Here is an 18,830-nt window from a genome sequence, read left to right on the forward strand (position 1 = left end):
GGTACATTCCGATATTCCCCGTGATAATACAACAAGATATGTACCGAAGTCTTCCATACAATAGTGTGATTGTGATTTTTTATTCTAAAACATCGACATAGAAAAATGAGCAAAAGTTTTGCGTAAACATTACGGCATTTGGTAGAGCCAAGTCGTAACGAATATCAAAGGCGGCGAAATTATACAGAAATCAAAAGTATCAAAATCAAAGCTACGGCTACATGAAAATGGTTACAGGGGCATTTAAAAGAAAACACGAAATATATCATGTAGGACACTCTTTGAAGAAACACAAAAGATTTAATACAATGATCATATATTTTCAGACCCCTATTCAGCACCGAGATGCAGATCTCTACAGGCACCTGTGAACGGTCGTATTATTGGACGTAATTCCACTTACGATCAGTTTGTTTGGTTCAGGTGTGATAATGGATACTACATGGAAGGGTCGATGACTAGACTGTGTAAGGAAGACGGGACATGGACTGGCGTACAACCGCACTGCTATCGTAAGTAGACATTGGAAAATCAGCATAACTCACATTTAGTCTCGAAATTCATATTAGGTGATGGCTCGGACTATAAAAATATTTAAACTTTTTTTTTGAAAACATTATATGTCCTTCAGGTGTAAAACATATAACCCCATTGACTTTCTCTTTCTTCCTGTAATCCTTTTACTCCGAACAGACTTGCTAGTTCACTAACCAACTAATTCGTTCGTACGTTTGTTCGATTGTTTGTTAGTCAGTCAGTCAGTCAGTCAGTCAGTCAGTCAGTCAATCAGTCCGGACTGGGTTACTGTATTTACCCATATTCCATTCTCCACCTGTCTGACTCATCCCAGGCTCTTATCATATCACAATAATCCCCTAGGTACATTCAGTAACCTGTCTATACCCCATACATGTTGCACTGTCAGTTGCATTTCCGCCTGTCTAACCCCCACCAGGTTCATATCATACCACTTTTATCCCATGGGCTCGAGTCACCTGCCTCTCCCATGGGTTTGTCAGTGTCCGTTCCATTCTCCGCCTGTCTGGCCCCTAGGCTCATATCATATCACGCATGTTTCACTGTTTGTTCTGTTCTCCACCTGTATGAATCCTCCCAGGCTCGTATGTCACCATGATCCCCTGGCCCGTCATACCCCGAACATGCTTGTCTGTTCTGTTCGTCTGTTCCGTTCCCACCAGTCTAACCCCAGGCTCGTATCACATCACAGTGATCCCCTGGACTCGAGTCACATGTCTATAACGATGCGCCTCCACACGTTCCCTCTTTCTTGGGTCACTTCGGTCATTCGTCCCTCACCTTGGCGTTTAATTCCATCCTGACCCCTATTACTCGAGAATTCTGCAATTTCCAACATTTTTTGGCCTCGCAGGATGGATCCAACTTTGGACAGTTGCCTGACCATAGCTCTAGGTCATCAACTGCCCCTCCCCTCTTTGCAATCCGTCTGCCTGACGGAAGGGACCCTCACAATTTTGTAGTCTTAGTTTTTATACTATACTTCCTTTTGTTTTATAGCATACTTTTGAAAGAAGTTTTGAGGTTTCTTGTGTGTACATAAGTTTTCCACTGGTTTCCTTTCATTTGAAACACTGTTAGTTTTATCACAATGCAGTTGAGGTGTGTTTCACAAATGTTGGGTTAACATATTACTTAAAACTGAATAATAAAGAGATGTTGAGCAAAATATGCTGTGTTTGTAAACGCCACCTTAACACTTCAACTGTGTGTAACACATTAACGTCAACTCGCTTTGTTAGGAACAAACGCCACCTTAACACTTCAACTGTGTGTAACACATTAACGTCAACTCGCTTTGTTAGGAACAATCGGGTTCAAATAGAGTCGATCCACCAAGTCATATCTGTTGATGAAAAATCTGAAAACGAACGATCACTGTAACAACAGTGATCCCACTGAAATCAAAGGACACGGTAAGGTGATAATTCTGCTGCAGTCGTCCCTGCCAATGAAGACTGGGTACGAACCCCTGCCTCCCCCCTCCGCTGCCTTCAACTCCTGTGTTTTCTTTTGATCCGACTTCATCGTCATCGTCTTCACTCACTCAATCTCAGTCCTTAGATTTTCCTGAAACACCACTTTCAGATTTTGATATTGTTGAGTTTCAGGATTTCCATTCTCAGTCTTCCAGTTAAACTTCTCGGCAAGGAAGAAGAACTGGTATGCCAGAAAGCGATGACGTCAAAATATCCGTACACAAAGTACTATAAAAATAATTTGGGCACTGACTTACTACTAATATCGTTAAAATAAAATAATTTCCACATTTATTCCAATCACATTGACAATTACCGACTGCTTAGTTTTTGTGTCGGGGGAAGCACGGAGGGGCTAGGAGTTGGGGTTACCTGACCAAATTGTCAAAACGAAGCAAGCATAAGCGAGCGAAGTTCCGACACTTTGATCGGCTAACACCAACTCCTGGCTCGCACTGTCCTCCACCCGTCACAAAATCAAGTAAATGAACATCAACACACATTTCGAGGTTAGGGTTAATTAGTACATGTCATCGGGCCAGTAATTCTGTCTCATTCTAGATACAATATCACCTATCATTATCTTCACCAAAATTTGCTGCTACATACAAACTGACCCCAACAGCAATATTGACCCCTTTTCTATACTGCTTTTGCCAAAGACGGCCATTATTATGTAACGCCCGGAAGTACATTCAAATACAAATAGCAATAATGTGATGGCCAAAAAACTTTGTATATTTTGATTTGCATTACTACTTCTACAGACAAAAATCACACCTATATTAGTTCAAAGTCTGTTATTAATTGGTTCTATGTTTGTCAAGACATTTGTTGCTGTTATCTTCGCGATCACGCCTCCGAACAGATTGGTGGCCCGGTTGTATTGTGGCAATTGATAGATCCAAATACGGCCGGGATCGACTTCCTGACGGTCATTTTGTCTTCGGAGACATGTGTGGCGATTCTACCGCTGGCTTTTTAATTTCTGTTGACCAGAGTGATGCAAATGCTTTAATTTCTTTGATTTATAGATTTGTTTGTCCGGGTTCCACAATTATTTCTGATCAATGGAGGGCTTATTTTTCGTTGTCTAAGTGTCCTTAGTACTCTCATTTGACCAACAATCATTCTTTTCATTGTGAATCCTGGTACCTTCGCCCACACCAACACCACGGAAGGTATGTATTTCCATGCCAATCGAAGGTGGGTCCACGGTTTCAGATTTATTTGCAAGTTATCTTTATTAATTCATGTGACCGAAACGGTTTGGCGATAATGCCAAGGCGTGAGTGTCACTTGTTCATCATATTTCAGTTCTTTATCCTTTTAGTTAATAGCCCCCTTCATCGACCAAGCACAGGTATAACAGCATATTTTGTTAAATGTTTGAGAGAGTCTAATGACTAATAAAATGATACAAAAGTTTACTGCTGAGGGAGGCCGTCGCCGCTGATGTACAAGCTAGAAGTTGAATGCACGACACCATTTTACAAGTGGTATAGCCACAAACTTATGGCGTCAAACATGTGTGTGCTTATGGAAATGGGTCAAAGGTTACGTTCTAAGAGAGGCGATAAATTCTAGGGGTAAGAGTTAGAAATGGGGGCTCTGAAACTTAGCGGGAAATGATTGTGGAAAATGTCACAAAAATGACATTATGAAAATTCCACCAATTGAAGCAGTGAATTAAATACAGAAGTCACAAAATCGGCTGCCAATGTGTTATGACAGGTCAATGTTTTGTCTCAAGCATGGAATAATTTTTGTTAGTCTAGTTTGAGCATTACAAATGTCACACATCACTGGCGGCCTCCTGAATCAGTAAACTTCTGCGTTGTCATTATTCGTCAGACTGACCCACAAATTTGGCAGACACATGCCTCCCATGATGGTGATGATTTGAGGTGTGATGATCAACAAAACGAAGAGAATGATTAACGGTCAAATGCGAGAACTGGTGGGACTTACAAAACGAAGAATAAGCCCTCCATTAATCAGAATGATTGTGGAACCTGAACGAATAAATCGTTAAAGCATTGACATCAAGCCAGTCAACAGAAATTGAAAAGCAGCCACAACGAAATAGCGCGATCGATGACTTCAAAATCCCTATGTCTGTGCACAGACAAATAGAAAGACAGACTAGCAACACGGCATGCCTTTTGTTCCATGGGCGTCTCGGTAGACTATGGCCTTTTCATATTAAATTAGCTTCACAGTTGTTAGATTTTTGGAGACTATTTTCGTGGTTGATAATTTCAGGAGATTATGCGAAAAGTACTACGAGATGGCATCGTGCTGCCAGTCGCGTAGCAACCATACTTACTTTGTGTGCTCTCAGGGCAGAAACACTGCTTCATGCGTATCAAAACATACACGCCGGCAGTTTCATAAACGCGTCCTTCCATGACCAACTTTTAAAGGACGACATGACTGACTCTAAACCATTGAATTAAGCCAGAGAGTATCGATAAAAGACTTTCAAATTTGGTTCAAACACACTCATTTTATATTCATAAAACGTGAGAGGAATTTTTTAAAATGGTTAAAGTCACTTTCCCGAAGCTCAAAACTTTCCCGTTTTTGCCAGCTCGCCAATTCCGCTCAGCACCACATGACAACATAAACTTTGCCGAACGTACTTTCGCTTAAAATTAGCGAAAATCCGGAAATTACCAAAAGACGCATGGTTGGCACTCTTCGGAAAGAGAGGCGGGAGCTACCTAAGGCGAGGCGAACATGGAGGGCTTACGTAAGCGGTTCAAACCTTGAACAGTACCCGTTGCTAGTATGTCTTTCTCTTTGTCTGTGGTCTGTGACGGTGTCGACCCCAGCTGTATTTGGACTTTCCGAACTTGCATTCAGCATAGATGGTATTTTTAAATCCTTTGGTACATAAATTTCCACAATACAGCTCGGCCACCAATCTGTTCAGAGGCATAGTCGCAAATATAAAGGAAACACTTTCACGACAAAAAGCAAACCAATTAATAACAGAATTTGAACTTATTTACAGGTGTGATTTTTGGTCTGTAGAAGAAGCGATGAAAATGAAAAAAATACAAAGATTTTTTTTGGCCGTCATATTGATTGATGTTTGCATTTGAATTAACATTGACTTCTCTTACGTAACAGGGTGCCATCTTTGGCAACTGCAGTATTGAAAATTGGTCAATATGGCCACTGCCGTCAGCGTCAGCTTGAAAATGACAACAAATCTGATGAATAAAATGTGAGATAGGTGATAGCCTACCCTAAATGGGACGGAAGCATTGCCGTCATGATATGAACTAACTAACCCTAACCCTAAAATGTGTGCTGGTCTTCATTTGCTTGGTTTTGCGTCGGGTGAAGCGAAGTAGGGGCCAGAGTCGGGGTCAGCTGACCAAATTGTCGGAACTTCGCTCGCTTACACTCGCTCCGTTCCGAAAATTTTAGCTGACCCGAATTCCTGGTTCCAACTGTGCTTCACTCGACACAAAACCTAAACAGTCGGAAATTGTGAAAGTGATTGAAAGAAAGTGGAACTTCACATTTTGAACCTTATCAGTTAGTCTGTCCCTTAATTACAAGGCGTCTGTTTTTTTATACGAGGATTTCTACGTCATAACTTTGTGTCTGTACTACTTCTACAATGAAGCCACATTTTCATTAATAATAGCAATGAAATATTGAATTTCATACATATTGTGCGATAAACAATTTTTATGTTCGCTGCATTGTGACAAAAGGTGAACACATATCTCTCTGTATCGTGAAAGCAACAAACGACAACATTCGACAATAAGTACCCAACACGAAGTTTTCAATATAACATCCTTAATAACCACACTTTTGATAAGCTCTGCAAATGCAACAAATGATATAAAAGTTTATAAAAAACCTTTATCAAACCAATAATAAACCTGCAAAACTATCAGGCAATGGAAAATAAATAACAAAATGAAGTAAGTAAATAAATGCAAGGCAAAAATTGAATAAAAAAACCCCCAAAATGTCTAAATCAACTTACAATTAATACAAATGAAGAGTGTAAATAAACAGGTATCTGCATAGTATTACCATCTTAAACTTTATATTCGGCATTGCACCCCTTCATTTCATCGTTACGTAACAAAACCTTGTTTAACTGCCAACCCTAATGCATTTAACTTCAAACCATCTACGTTGACCATCAACAGATTTAGTAGTTATCTGCAATGAAGTATTCCACATTTTCAAAGACAACGCGCTACACTGTTCTAGTTTGCCCGGTCTGTCATGATAGAGACTGACAGAGTTGTGTCAAAGCAAAAATATCGATTTCACTATAAAGTTAATGAAGGATATCGTTTGTTGCTCATGTAATGTTACGTTGACTGGAGAGCAGGTCATTGACAATAATTATCGCCGACGCAAAATATTTCGGAACAAAACACGTTTGTTGGTTAATAAATAGTCACTTTATTTGAATGACCTCTTATCTTCTGATAAACTAAACCAGTCACTTGCTTTAAGTTCTAGACTGATGAAATCACCCGCCTAGGAAACATTCGTTATCTATCCGGATGTTAATGTGTTTTTTCTTCCCAGCTCCATACAGAGTGATGAATGAAAGCACCGGCGTTATCCATCTTTCACCATACGTTGATTATTCAGCATCATATTATGAATTGGAATGGGAAATTGTGGTAGAGATGGGGTACGTCATCCACCTGGAATTTGATCACTTTGCAGTTGGTGGAATACTTCCAGGAAACGTCTGCCCTGCGAGCTTGAAGGTATGGTCGACGATGATTGGAAGTGTGAGCGTTTAGATTACACTTATAACAAATAGGAATGTCCGATGACAATACTCTGATTTTCAAATTTGACGACAAGGTCATGGAATATTGATTGCCAGGTACATAATCGAAAATTTACATCGTATGAAAACATTAAGAATGATAAGAGATTTACCATCAGTATTGAATCCACACTGAAAGTAATGGAGTCCTCGTAGTCTCTCTCTCTCTCTCTCTCTCTCTCTCTCTCTCTCTCTCTCCCTACCTACCTAAAACCAACAGATTATACAATCTTCATTCCTTTTGCGGCATATCAGCACTTTTGAGGGCTGCAGCGTCATCTGATGTCATCCGTGATCTTCTCTATGAATCATTATTGAATCTGAATGTGCTTTGGCATTGTATGTCCATTTTGTACAGCTGTTACATTGACTGTCATTTCTCCTTGCTATACTTGGCAGATTTCGACAGGAACGCGTGTTTTCGATAGTTTGTGTGGAGACAATAGCGCCAACAACTTACCAGCAACAATTCAATCCTCTGGTAACGTCATGAAATTAAAGTACAAGCTAACCTGGCCGTTACATCCGCAACCAGATACATTTATCTCACGGTATTACGTTAAAGGTACGTCTTAAACGAGCATATTCTCATAACCAAGAAACCTTTTCTTATGCACATGTAAAATCTTCGCCTTGCAATATATTTTCTTGCATTATCGATGTCAGGCGGGTGTCACAGACCTGTGATATCATTTCATCTCGACACCGCAGACAAATGTGGATAAATTCTACTGTTGTATGTCGGTTTGCAAGGCCATAAATTCTGTATCAATCCAATCGCGAACCATCTTCATCGTTTTATCTTCTAGACATGCGATTTGTCAGAGAATCAACAAAAAATGTTGATGTACGCACTACGGATGCATGTGTGATCAAAAAATAAAGAAAGCGCCAGGAGAACGTGGTACTATTTCAATTACATTTCAACAGCCATATTTCTTAGTTTGATTACATAGGCAAATTAACCCCATTTAACAGCAGTGAACATGATGTCTAAAGCATACGTAGAACTTGCTGTCATACAGGGAACTGTTTTCTTGACATGTTTTGTTTCTTTAAGTTTACATACTGATCAATTGTATAAAATAAATTTTATGTGTCTGCATCTGATTCAAGTTATTCGGACGTACGTTGCCATCTTGTGTAAAATGCTCTTAAAAGGGCGACAAATGTATACTCATGCATATGTTGTTTGACACCCTCCAGACTTATAGCCTTCTTTCATTATTGGGTTGAATACGGTGTCAATCTACGTCCTTTGAATATGACAAATTTGGTTAAAATATAGTAGACTACAGATGAATGTTGACCACGACAGCTGAGATAATTTTTCAATTTAAAGCTGATCTAGAGTGTTTTAAGAAGCATATTTCGCAAGGTATAACACCATTTTTTTAAGAGTGCGTAAATGGTCTTTGCATTACATAAAATGCATTAAATTGATTATTATCTAGACACTACATGCGCACAAGTGATACTTTATATTGTCATACTTGATACAACGCAAACATTCATTGCACAACATAAAGCGAGGAAGTGTGTTCCCTAAAAACACAACATATGTTACAATAAAGATAAAGCTTTTACATAAAATGATTGGGATATAGATTTTTGCCAGCAGCAGCAGCAGCGTCAAAACTGAAGATAAATTCAATCTAGTGCGACCAAACTGTTTGGTGCACGTAAAAATGACATTTTACTGCGCTATAGTGATTTAATTCCAAGATTTAATTTCATTATAAATCGTCAGTTCGAATCAATTGTTGCTGTTCTTATTTGCGATAGGTAGAGTTTTCAAACCTCTGGATCAGTTCACTGTTCAAAGCCAGATAAAACAACATTTATCCTACAGTTGTATTTCACCGAAACAAGAAATATTCAATGATCGCCGGGCATTAAATAAGTTTAGGAAGAAATGCAATAAGTTAATTTGATGACCAGACACGGGTATGCGAATTTTATACAGAGGAACAACATATGTAAAAAAACTGTCACTATCTTTATTGATCAAAGTTGCGACATCGAAGGAGCAAAGCCTTATCGCTATGTAATTTTCAAGTACATAAAATTGTTTAAATTGATCCAACTTCACCCAAATATCCATCCCTGCGTAACGGCGAGAAATAATTCAATTTAGGCACCACATGTTAGTTACCTCAAGAACGTAGGAATCGAGGAGCACAAACAATAAAGTATTTATTTCTAGACTTCATAGTTTATGATATTCACTCCTTATTTTTATGATAACCAAAAAACAAGAAAAGCAATCATTTCGAGATACACTTCAAGTTAAGCAGAAAATCAGCCTTTTATGTGAAACAGAACCAACTTACAGAGAAAAGATAGTATCTTAGTTGCATTTGAGTTATCATGTGTAAGATACCTAAGAATTCTCAATTTAGAGAAATAAACTTTATTTGTTTACTGTAACATTAACCCTATCCCCAATTAGTTTATGCAGATGTTTTCAACATTTACCCTTGATTTTCCATTTTTATTGAATATTTAATTGTCTTCTCATATACAGGTGTTGCCTGCGGTCGACCAGAAGAAATTGATAATGGTAACTTTACAAATGATAACTTCACATACCCAAATATAATAATATATTCTTGTAACGCCTTTTTCGAACTGCTTGGACAAAATGTGAGCATGTGCCAGGCTAATGCAACCTGGTCCGCTAAAAAACCACATTGTGAACCGGGTAAGTAAAACGTTCTTCAAAATATGGCTTGTATATATACGTGTTAGGTACGTTTTTCACTCGTATCTTGATATATTGACAGTGAAAGCAAATGATATGCAGATGTTTTTAGCATTTCATACACGACTTTTCTTAATCACGTGTCTCTTTTCCGAAAATCTGAATATAGCCAACAAATACATAAACGCTAAAAAGATTTTTCCCAAACAACATCAATTTGGATTGAACATTGTTAGTTTGTTTGTATGTTGACTACGGACTGATGAAAAGTGATTAGCGTTTTCCGAATGTTAAGTTATTTCATACCGTATTAACTCTCTTGAAATAATGCATTCAACTTTAGCTTGACGACCGAAAATATTGTTGTGTTATTTTGGTCGAGAAATTCATTGAGAGGCTAGAAAATACATTTGTTTCTGGTCATCAAGCGTACTAATCTGAGTACGTGTCTTGCTTATTCCTCTCTGAAGTGCTGGTTTTCTACGTTTTAGGAGGTTGGTGTGTTTAATACAACCCCAACCATAGTGTTCCCATAAAAGCAGCTTAATTATTCATGATATCATATTAATAAGATTAATAGACGTATGCCGAACTGTCTTCCTTCTCACCCCTCCATTATTTCAAAAAAAACAATCTTTTTATCCCTTTGGCCTGAAGCCAAACCCACCTTGGGGGACTGGCAAAGAAGTTTGTTTCTTATTAGTCAATTTTTCAGCAAATGTTGAAATGCAAGTTTTATAACATTTGACAGCCTTTTTTTCAGTCTGTGGTACACCTATCGTAACACCACGATCGAGATCTCCTTCTCGCATATTCGGTGGACGTAGTGTTCAACGAGGTTCGTGGCCATGGACGGCTTTCTTGTCAGTTCACTCTCCGAACAATGGCATCAAGAATGCAATCTGCGGAGGATCTCTACTCAACAAACAATGGGTTGTAACAGCAGCACACTGTGTCGTCAATCTGGATACAAAATCAAAGACCTTCGGACAAACTCTACCTCTTGCGTCATTTAATGTTACTCTGGGTCTTCACAGACGTTCACGTCCTCGTGAATATGTACAATACGTAAGACAACCTTGATGTCAAACCGTTACAATTTTTCTTCAATTAGAACGACTGCGCGATGTACCATTATGTATAATATAACAGTTTTCTTTTGTTGATGTTACGTATACATTTCTGTATTAAAATTGTATTTAAAACGCGCAGACGTTCTTTGTGAAACAGTTGCAACTTCAGTAAAGATTATCCTTTTTGAAAATTTTCATCTTGCTTCTAAACGTATCCGCGCTCAATTCCATACACTCAAATTAAGAGAATGCTGTTCTTATTTTATTTTATTACATCTCACTCTTATATTACTAAGTTACACCTGATAAGGTGACGTAAGTAGCATATCCTTTTGACGGTTTCATAATTTATTTTCAATTGACAATTAATCGTATTTGCGTTCGACAGAGGAATGTTGTAGAGATCATCATTTCCCCACATAACGATCCCCAGACATTTGACGCAGATATAGCACTCTTGAAGTTGGATACTCCTGTAGCATTCACTAAGTACATACGACCAGTCTGTCTACCACTGAACAATGCAGACAATGGTGTAGCAGACCAAGGAGATTTGGCAGTGGTTGTAGGATGGGGTAAGACTTCAAATGGAAGGCCGTCTGATGTGTTAAGGGAGACTTACGTACCGATAGTGAGTCAGCAAACATGTGTTAAAGCTTATAATCGTTCTTATGTGGTAACCGATAACATGTTTTGCGCCGGGTATCAAACAGGTAAAGTATGTTTAAGATGCATATTATCTCTGAAATTCGTTAAATCAAAGATGTACTTTCCTTTTTAAAGGATCCTGACGTGGTGCATTAATTTGTTTTACCGACTGCTGGGTTGAATTTGTTTATGAAACCCAGGGAGAAGGTTTAGATCGCTGCATGATGTCTTTGTTTGGCAGGGATCAGAGTTCAAAGAATTAGTGAGTTTAATAATGTACTATCAACCTATGTGCCCAGCAAAGAGTGATTTAAAACTTAATAATTTAAGTCATAAACTTGACTCTACTTTCTGAAATGTAATCTTTTACTTGAAACAAGAATATATGTAAAAAAATGATCATTTTATTGTGCATTATCTATCCTTGTTCTGAAATTGCATGGGTGGAAAGAATGACACTAAAAAGTGATAGACAACATGAATTGCAAAATTAAAATGCATCTTATTCAAAATGTAAGAGCTTTATTGCTAGACAATACTGTCGCTTTGTTTTGTGCCATTTAAAGAACATGTTTTGAGAATTTCAAAACATTTGACCCAGTAGACTTAACTTCTTAAAAATCTGGAAATTGGGAAAAAGGAGAAGCCAAGAAATCGGGTGATTTACATTTGTGTGTTCCCTACACAAAACACAACGAACGTAAAAACAATTCGCCGGTCGCCTGACATCCGGTTACGGGTCCAAGGCTAAAACGAGTTAGTCTGGTTCCCTGACCCATTTTCCCCGGTAGAGGGCGTGGGCATAAATGGGGACCCTATTTTCCCCACGCCCTCTACCGGGGAAAATGGGCTAGGGAACCAGACTTAAAACGAGTCAACAGTAAAGTACCAAGCATGGTACATCATGAATATGCAAAATGTCCTTCTAGTTTCAGAACCAATCAGAGCGTTGTATTTGCATTCGCGCGCTGGTATGTTATAATTCAGGGTATGCTGTTGGCTAAGGTCCAATAGCTTGGAAATTAAAAACAGTCTGTCGTATTGCATTAGAAGTGTTGCATAATATTTTGGTAGATTTCTTCAGCGTGTCTAAGGGTTGGAAATGTTGGTAGCGCTGACCAAAATTCTTGCTTCACAATAAGGGTCTATCGAAGCCCAGACTCACGCACGCCAATCATTCGGATTACTTGAAATAGTTCCTCTCATGATGAACACTCACTGCACGCTCCCAATCTTGGTTGCTGCCGTTTTCATTCACTGAGATCAGAATAGGTTGAGTGAATAATAAACACATGATTTACTTAAGTCTCGTCTCCTCTAAAGTAGCAAAAATCACACACGTTTAATGGAGAGCTTAAGCTCCCGACCAGTTCTGATTGTCTCGGCTGCCGCCCCTACTGAAGTTAGGGTTTGGGGGACAAACATGTGATAAATATCAACCAATGAGTGCCTTGCCTAGTTTTACTGTGTAGACTACAGTATATTGTTATTAGGCCAGTTACATAAGCCTTTGTCTGTTGGGATTGCCATGACAATATGGTTCACAAACCCTACAGATAAACAATTGGTATGTTATGACTGGTCACAGCAAATGTGTACTCCAGGATATTCATGCTCAGAACACATTTAAATACAAAATATCACTTAAGGTTGAATCGGTACACTTTTGTCCAGACTAAATAAATATGCACAATCTGAACAAGTAAATGTACCTAGGTAAACTCTATTTGTCCGTTGTGATGGAATGAAGTACCTGTTGCATACATTCGGAATGACTGATAGCTACAATGTTTTCCAGGAAAAATATAGAACCCTCTATTACGAGGCAACGAAAATCTCAACGCAGCCAATCACCGTACCTTGAGGTGAATATTATTATACTAATGAGACTTGAGAGATAGATCGGCACATATTTTAGGAAATAGTAGATCATTTTGAAACAGGACTACATGTAATATGACCTACGATTTATGTCTGGACACAAGTACCGCAAACACGAATCACTTCGATCAGTACGTATGTCTCGGACGTTTATGAAAGAGGACGAATAAATACCTTTGAGCGTTAATATCTCCTCCGTCTTGAGAGTAAATATATATGATATCACATCTCATCATATCTTATTATACACAAATGCAAATTATAAACACAGCGCTCATAATAAAAAAGCGAGCAATACACGCCAACACTTATCAGTTTCACGTTGTGGACGCCAAATTTCGGACGAATTTTATCTTTTCATGATTGAAATATTGTTGAAAATTGTTTGAAACTTGTTTTTACCTAACAGTGGCAGTATTGCTTAACTTTAATCTATATCGAAAGGTGACGATACTATACTGCAAGGTTAAGTATTCTCGCGCAATCACATCAACCATGTACATGTGATGGTACAACCAGCGGAAGTAACTGGCATTAGAATGGTTGATGTAACAAAATGACCACAATTTCTCTGCTGTACCTCGATGTACGCTCATCATAACAGAAAGGACTATGAATTACAGACATAATAACCAAACATATAGTGTTGCTCGTTTTTCTTTCTCTAATATTTCAGATTTTGCTTTAAAGGGTTAACTAACACATGGTCTCCATAATGGTTTTTAGTGTGTGAGTCAAGTAAATATTGACGCCTAAAATGAACAAGTCCCGACTCTGCTTTTGTTTTAATTTTTGCAATGGATGTTTAATTATTTCAGTCGCGTATCATAACATCATTTGTACTATGTTAAGCTTCCTTAGACGCAAGACCACTTTCATTCTTCACATGACGTAGAGGAGTTGATATTCAGTGATAAACTTATAAAAATATCGCACCGTTCATTAGACTAAACGGTACATTTGTATAAGAATATCTTACGTATAATTTCAGGACACAACATTTACCCTGTAAGTAATCAGTTAATTTCTGTCGGAGCACATGAAATATTCAGGTTCAAATTTCAGATGATTCAGCTTTCGTAACTCTTGTCTTCTATGTCATGATCACTTTCTCTTTACACTCATATTGCCATGTTTGGACACCGTTACAAGACGGTTTGTCTAAAATGAAAAGGAGTAAAAATCAAACCTTTTTGTTGAACAAAGGTGTGTGACTATTTGAAAGATTACGGTATTTTTAATCTGATTTTAGTCGTACAATATCGGAGTCTTTAATCGTCGAAAACATTATCCATTATTTCCAGGACGCTTTGATTCCTGCGATGGTGACAGTGGCGGCCCACTGATGCTTCAGGATGAACAAAGTCAAAGATATTACTTGTACGGAATCGTCTCTTGGGGGCGTCCTGGGCAGTGTGCAGTTCGTGACTCTTATGGCGTATACGTTTATGTCAGTAACTTCACGCCATGGATTCAGGAAATCACGGATATACAGCCATGAGATGAAAGATGCATGATCGAAAGCCCTGAAGACTTCACGATTTTATTCAAGAAATCGTTTGACACTGAATATTGTTTTACAAATGTATTTTTCCTGCACTTAAAAAAATATATTTGTGATATCATTTCGAGAAGATGTTCAAGGTCGCAGAAAACTTTGCAAGCAATATAATAATCTCTTTTGTAAGGAAGGTAAGCACAGTTATTCATCCGGTTGCATTTATTGTTTTTACAAGCTCAAGTATATATTTTCAGTTAAAATAGTAATAGCACGGAGTTTAAAACTACAATAGACGTTATCTTACCCTTACCCTTACCCTTACAATAGACGTTATCTATCCATATATATTTTCAGTTAAAATAGTAATAGCACGGAGTTTAAAACTACAATAGACGTTATCTTACCCTTTTTGTCAATTTTGCTTTGACATGTCTTAAACAGAGAAATCAATTTTTATTTTTCCATTGGTCGGAGGCATTTTATTTTGGGTGCCTCAATATTTCAGTTGTTTATTTCTAGTAGACTTACCTTGAATGAATAAATGATACGTAGTGGAATATTTTCTTACCTATGACGTCTTTAATTTTTTTTCAATCCGTCTGTGACAAATTCTGGCAGCATTTCTAACAAGGCGGTCACTACATGGTTAGCCTGCATAATGTCAGGTGATATTATATTAAATGTGTCAAAGGATCTTTACGCTGTATATTAGTTGTCAGGGTTAGAAAGTCGGAGCAGAAGGTCTACCCCATTTGATTATTTTGGGATCTAAGCATGGTATTTCCCCGGGCAGTATGGAATTATTTCTTGCCACAAAATTGACACAGTTTGTCGTCATTGGCAGATACCTGTAACAAACTATTAGCATGAGCAAAGTTTATAACGTTTCAAAAAATTTGGTTTATATCTTCTGATTCATTGTCCCAAACTACATTGGATTGTAACAGTTGCTGTTTCTCAACACAGCAAAAGTTAACGTAGCGATCAAGACTAGCCATTGTTTGCTGACGTGGACTGCAGTGACGTGGACTTTCTTCTTGTGAGGCCGACACAAGATGTGTCTTGTGGCGCCCCAGAAGATTGGCACAAGATTAAATGAGTTACATATGTAGGTGAATTCTTCGTTAGACTGTTAATTGGTCGCCAATTTTGTGTCCAACTTTATGTATTTCACAGTTATGAGCATGTTAATCATTGTAAGGGAATTTGTTTTTGTGACAGTTTATTGGACACCAATTTTGTGGCCTATTGATGCATATCACCTTTACAACTTTATCATACGTATAAGTAGGTTAGTTATTGTAAGGTCACGCGTTTTGTACTATGTTTGTTTTTCATTAAATGGTCACCCATTTGGTGGCCCATTTCACCCACAAAGACATGAGTTGGGTATTCCTTAATTTCGCCGGTGTTGTAGCTGGCCGGGGCACAGCATCACTACCAGTGATGTGGGGCCTTGTCCAGCATTTACAGCGTTTGCGGGGGATAAATGAATATTATTTTGTATTACTTTGTACTTTTTTGATAACTTGAGGATAAAGAATATTCCTCGTTATTATTTCAGTCCACCAACAGAAAGAAAATTTATTTCTCTGCTGACACATGATGTTTTAAATATAATGCAACGTCGCTTTCACTTTTCACGCTATGAAAGTGAGAGAGGATATAAATGATAATCAATCATTCTGAGTGTTTGTAAATATCATTTTCCTGTCATTTTTGTATTATTCTGCTTACTATGTTAAGTATGCTGGGCCGATGGCCTAGAACTACTGAATAAAGACATTCATTAGAACCGTTAATGGTTTATATACTTTAATTAATTAGTATAAATGACAAATCATAATTATGCAATATTTCTTCCTTTTGCAAGCTATATCTGTAAACAATGACATTGAAACACCATGTTTACTGGTAATATTTGCCATTAGCTTTTTCAGTAGCGTTTTTCAATAGCATTTTTCGAATTAGCGGATTAGCTGACAGACGGACAACCAGCTAGACGATCAAAGGCACTAGGGCATAGAGACGGATGCACTGACAATGAACTTTGTCATATTGTTGTCCTTGCATGAGGCCATAAATTGATTCGTTGTATGTATGCAATTGATCGAATTCGTTACTAACAGTACATCCTTACATCAATGTCTGACAATTATAACGCTTTACGTTGTAGGATAACAAGTTCGCTATTTTGTGTGGGTTCAGGAACGTTCATGGGTCAAGTTCGCCTGAATGCGCATATCTCATCCTAGACCATCAATTGGCCTATTGGTTTGATTTTTTTTTGGTATGGACCAGTATGCGACCAGAATGCTTTCCCCAATAATTGGATGACATTTAACCTCATTTTACCCGTCCAGTATAGAGAAGTACAGTAGATATACATGTTTTGGCTATTTCGACTTAATTCCGACAGATTGGCGACCTATTATTATGCTGCAAGCACTCTGAACCAATTAGTACCACTAGTGGGATCACTTGCGTTGGCTTCACAATGGTTCTTACTGCATTTTAATAAACACCTATTGTTTCTCTCTATGTCTAACTCTTTTGAATTTTCGTCCACATATACTTAAATCTTTAATAAATTCTAACTTATTTTTTTCCACAAAATCATTTCTTATTTATCAATAGAACTGCTAAAGTTTAATGTCAAATTACCAGTGTAAAACAAACCTGTAACTCTGCTAGTATAATTCAAGCAAATTCCTAGCAAAGCTCAGCTGACAAGCAACATCCATGACGTCAGTTTGGTTCTCCTCATCTTCATTGGGAATGATTATGTCTGGCAAAATGATGTTATCTGTTCGTTTTTTCTGACCTGTCAATGCAAAACAGAACACCATGGGAAAGAGTACATGCCAGATGGTCCTAATCTGGAAGTATGCTTGACTCTTGACACTGGTGAGCTAAACTGCTTAGATTTTTGTTGCGTTAAGCAAACAGATGATCTAGTGTTTCTTGAGCTGTTCCTCAGGGAAACGACGAAAATTTCATAGGCACTGAAGGAAGGTGATAAATCCATTCGATTAAACCCTACAAGGCTATGCACTCTTAAAATAAATGAACGCGATGCCTGCATTCATAAGCTGCAATTAATTTTCTTGATACCTCTTGCCACATAAAAAAAATAAATCACAAAGATTTTCGCGTCTCATCCGAAACTTAACGATATGAGGGCGGCAAACAGCATTTTATTCAAGTAGCCCTGTGGCTGTGGCAGTCACCACAGTATCACGCCAATCGAGTAGCGCAAGTAATATTTTTGTGACTCATAGTAGTTTCTTCACTCCTGAAAAACTGCTGGTCCTGGCTTTGGCTATGACAACTGCTGCTTTCGTCTATGACGTCAATGGCTTGATGACTGAGGGAGTTGACCTTCGAATGTTTATCCAACCATATTAAATCACGTACATTCCTCATTTAGCTGACTTAGGACTTCAACCCCACAAGGAGAGATCATACATGTCATCATTTTTGGAAATATCCACTTTCAGGTTATAGCCCAGTAAGCACTATCCATTACTGAATGTAGTGCTGCGATGTAAAACGTAAAAAGTTTGTCATCAATCATCGAACATCCCCGCAGTCCCGATTTATGCAAAATTTTGCGAACTGCATAGATCAAATATAGTTATTTCAGCCTTTCTTGAGATTCTGAAGCAGAACCAGCTTACGGATTGAAGCATATTGAATATCTTAAAAGCACTGAAGATACAGTATGACTACAGGACTAGTATTTCAAAATTCGCAGTTTAGCATAAAAGTAAACTTACCGACTCTTTCCCTCCTTAGTCTATATAGATGGTTCAATGTTATTTTGAAATATTTAGATTTAGCATACGTGAATTTATTCCTACAACGCCTTTCACAAGCTGGTACGACAGAATACCTGCGTGTGCCAATCTAATGCCCTGGTCCGGAACGAAAACATTCTGTAAACCAAGTAAGTAAGGCAGTAATTAGAATACGGCTCATATAATCGCATAATTGAAAGGTATTTCTAATACAGATATAAAGGGGGAAAACATGCATTTGTTAACAGAAAAAATTATATTTTCTTTTCATTTATGGCCTTTAACTTCAGAAAGTGCATGTCCGAAATCATGAAAATAAGCAATAAATACAAGCAAAAAATAATGTTTCTGTAACAAAAAGTGTCTAAGTTGAACATAGT

The 18,830-nt window shown here is 37.9% G+C and overlaps 1 protein-coding gene across 1 annotated transcript; it reads left to right on the forward strand.

Moving 5' to 3' along the window:
- Nucleotides 1-335: 335 nt before the first annotated feature.
- On the forward strand, nt 336-16,502 carry LOC139137080 (clotting factor C-like). Its single transcript, XM_070705047.1, has 7 exons — nt 336-512; nt 6,591-6,778; nt 7,243-7,408; nt 9,371-9,547; nt 10,311-10,615; nt 11,009-11,333; nt 14,454-16,502. Exons 1-7 carry the CDS (start codon nt 443-445, stop codon nt 14,648-14,650), a joined length of 1,428 nt encoding a protein of 475 aa, XP_070561148.1. The 5' UTR covers nt 336-442; the 3' UTR covers nt 14,651-16,502.
- The last annotated feature ends 2,328 nt before the right edge of the window (nt 16,503-18,830 follow it).

Source organism: Ptychodera flava, chromosome 7, assembly GCF_041260155.1.
Source record: "Ptychodera flava strain L36383 chromosome 7, AS_Pfla_20210202, whole genome shotgun sequence".
Lineage (NCBI taxonomy): Eukaryota > Metazoa > Hemichordata > Enteropneusta > Ptychoderidae > Ptychodera > Ptychodera flava.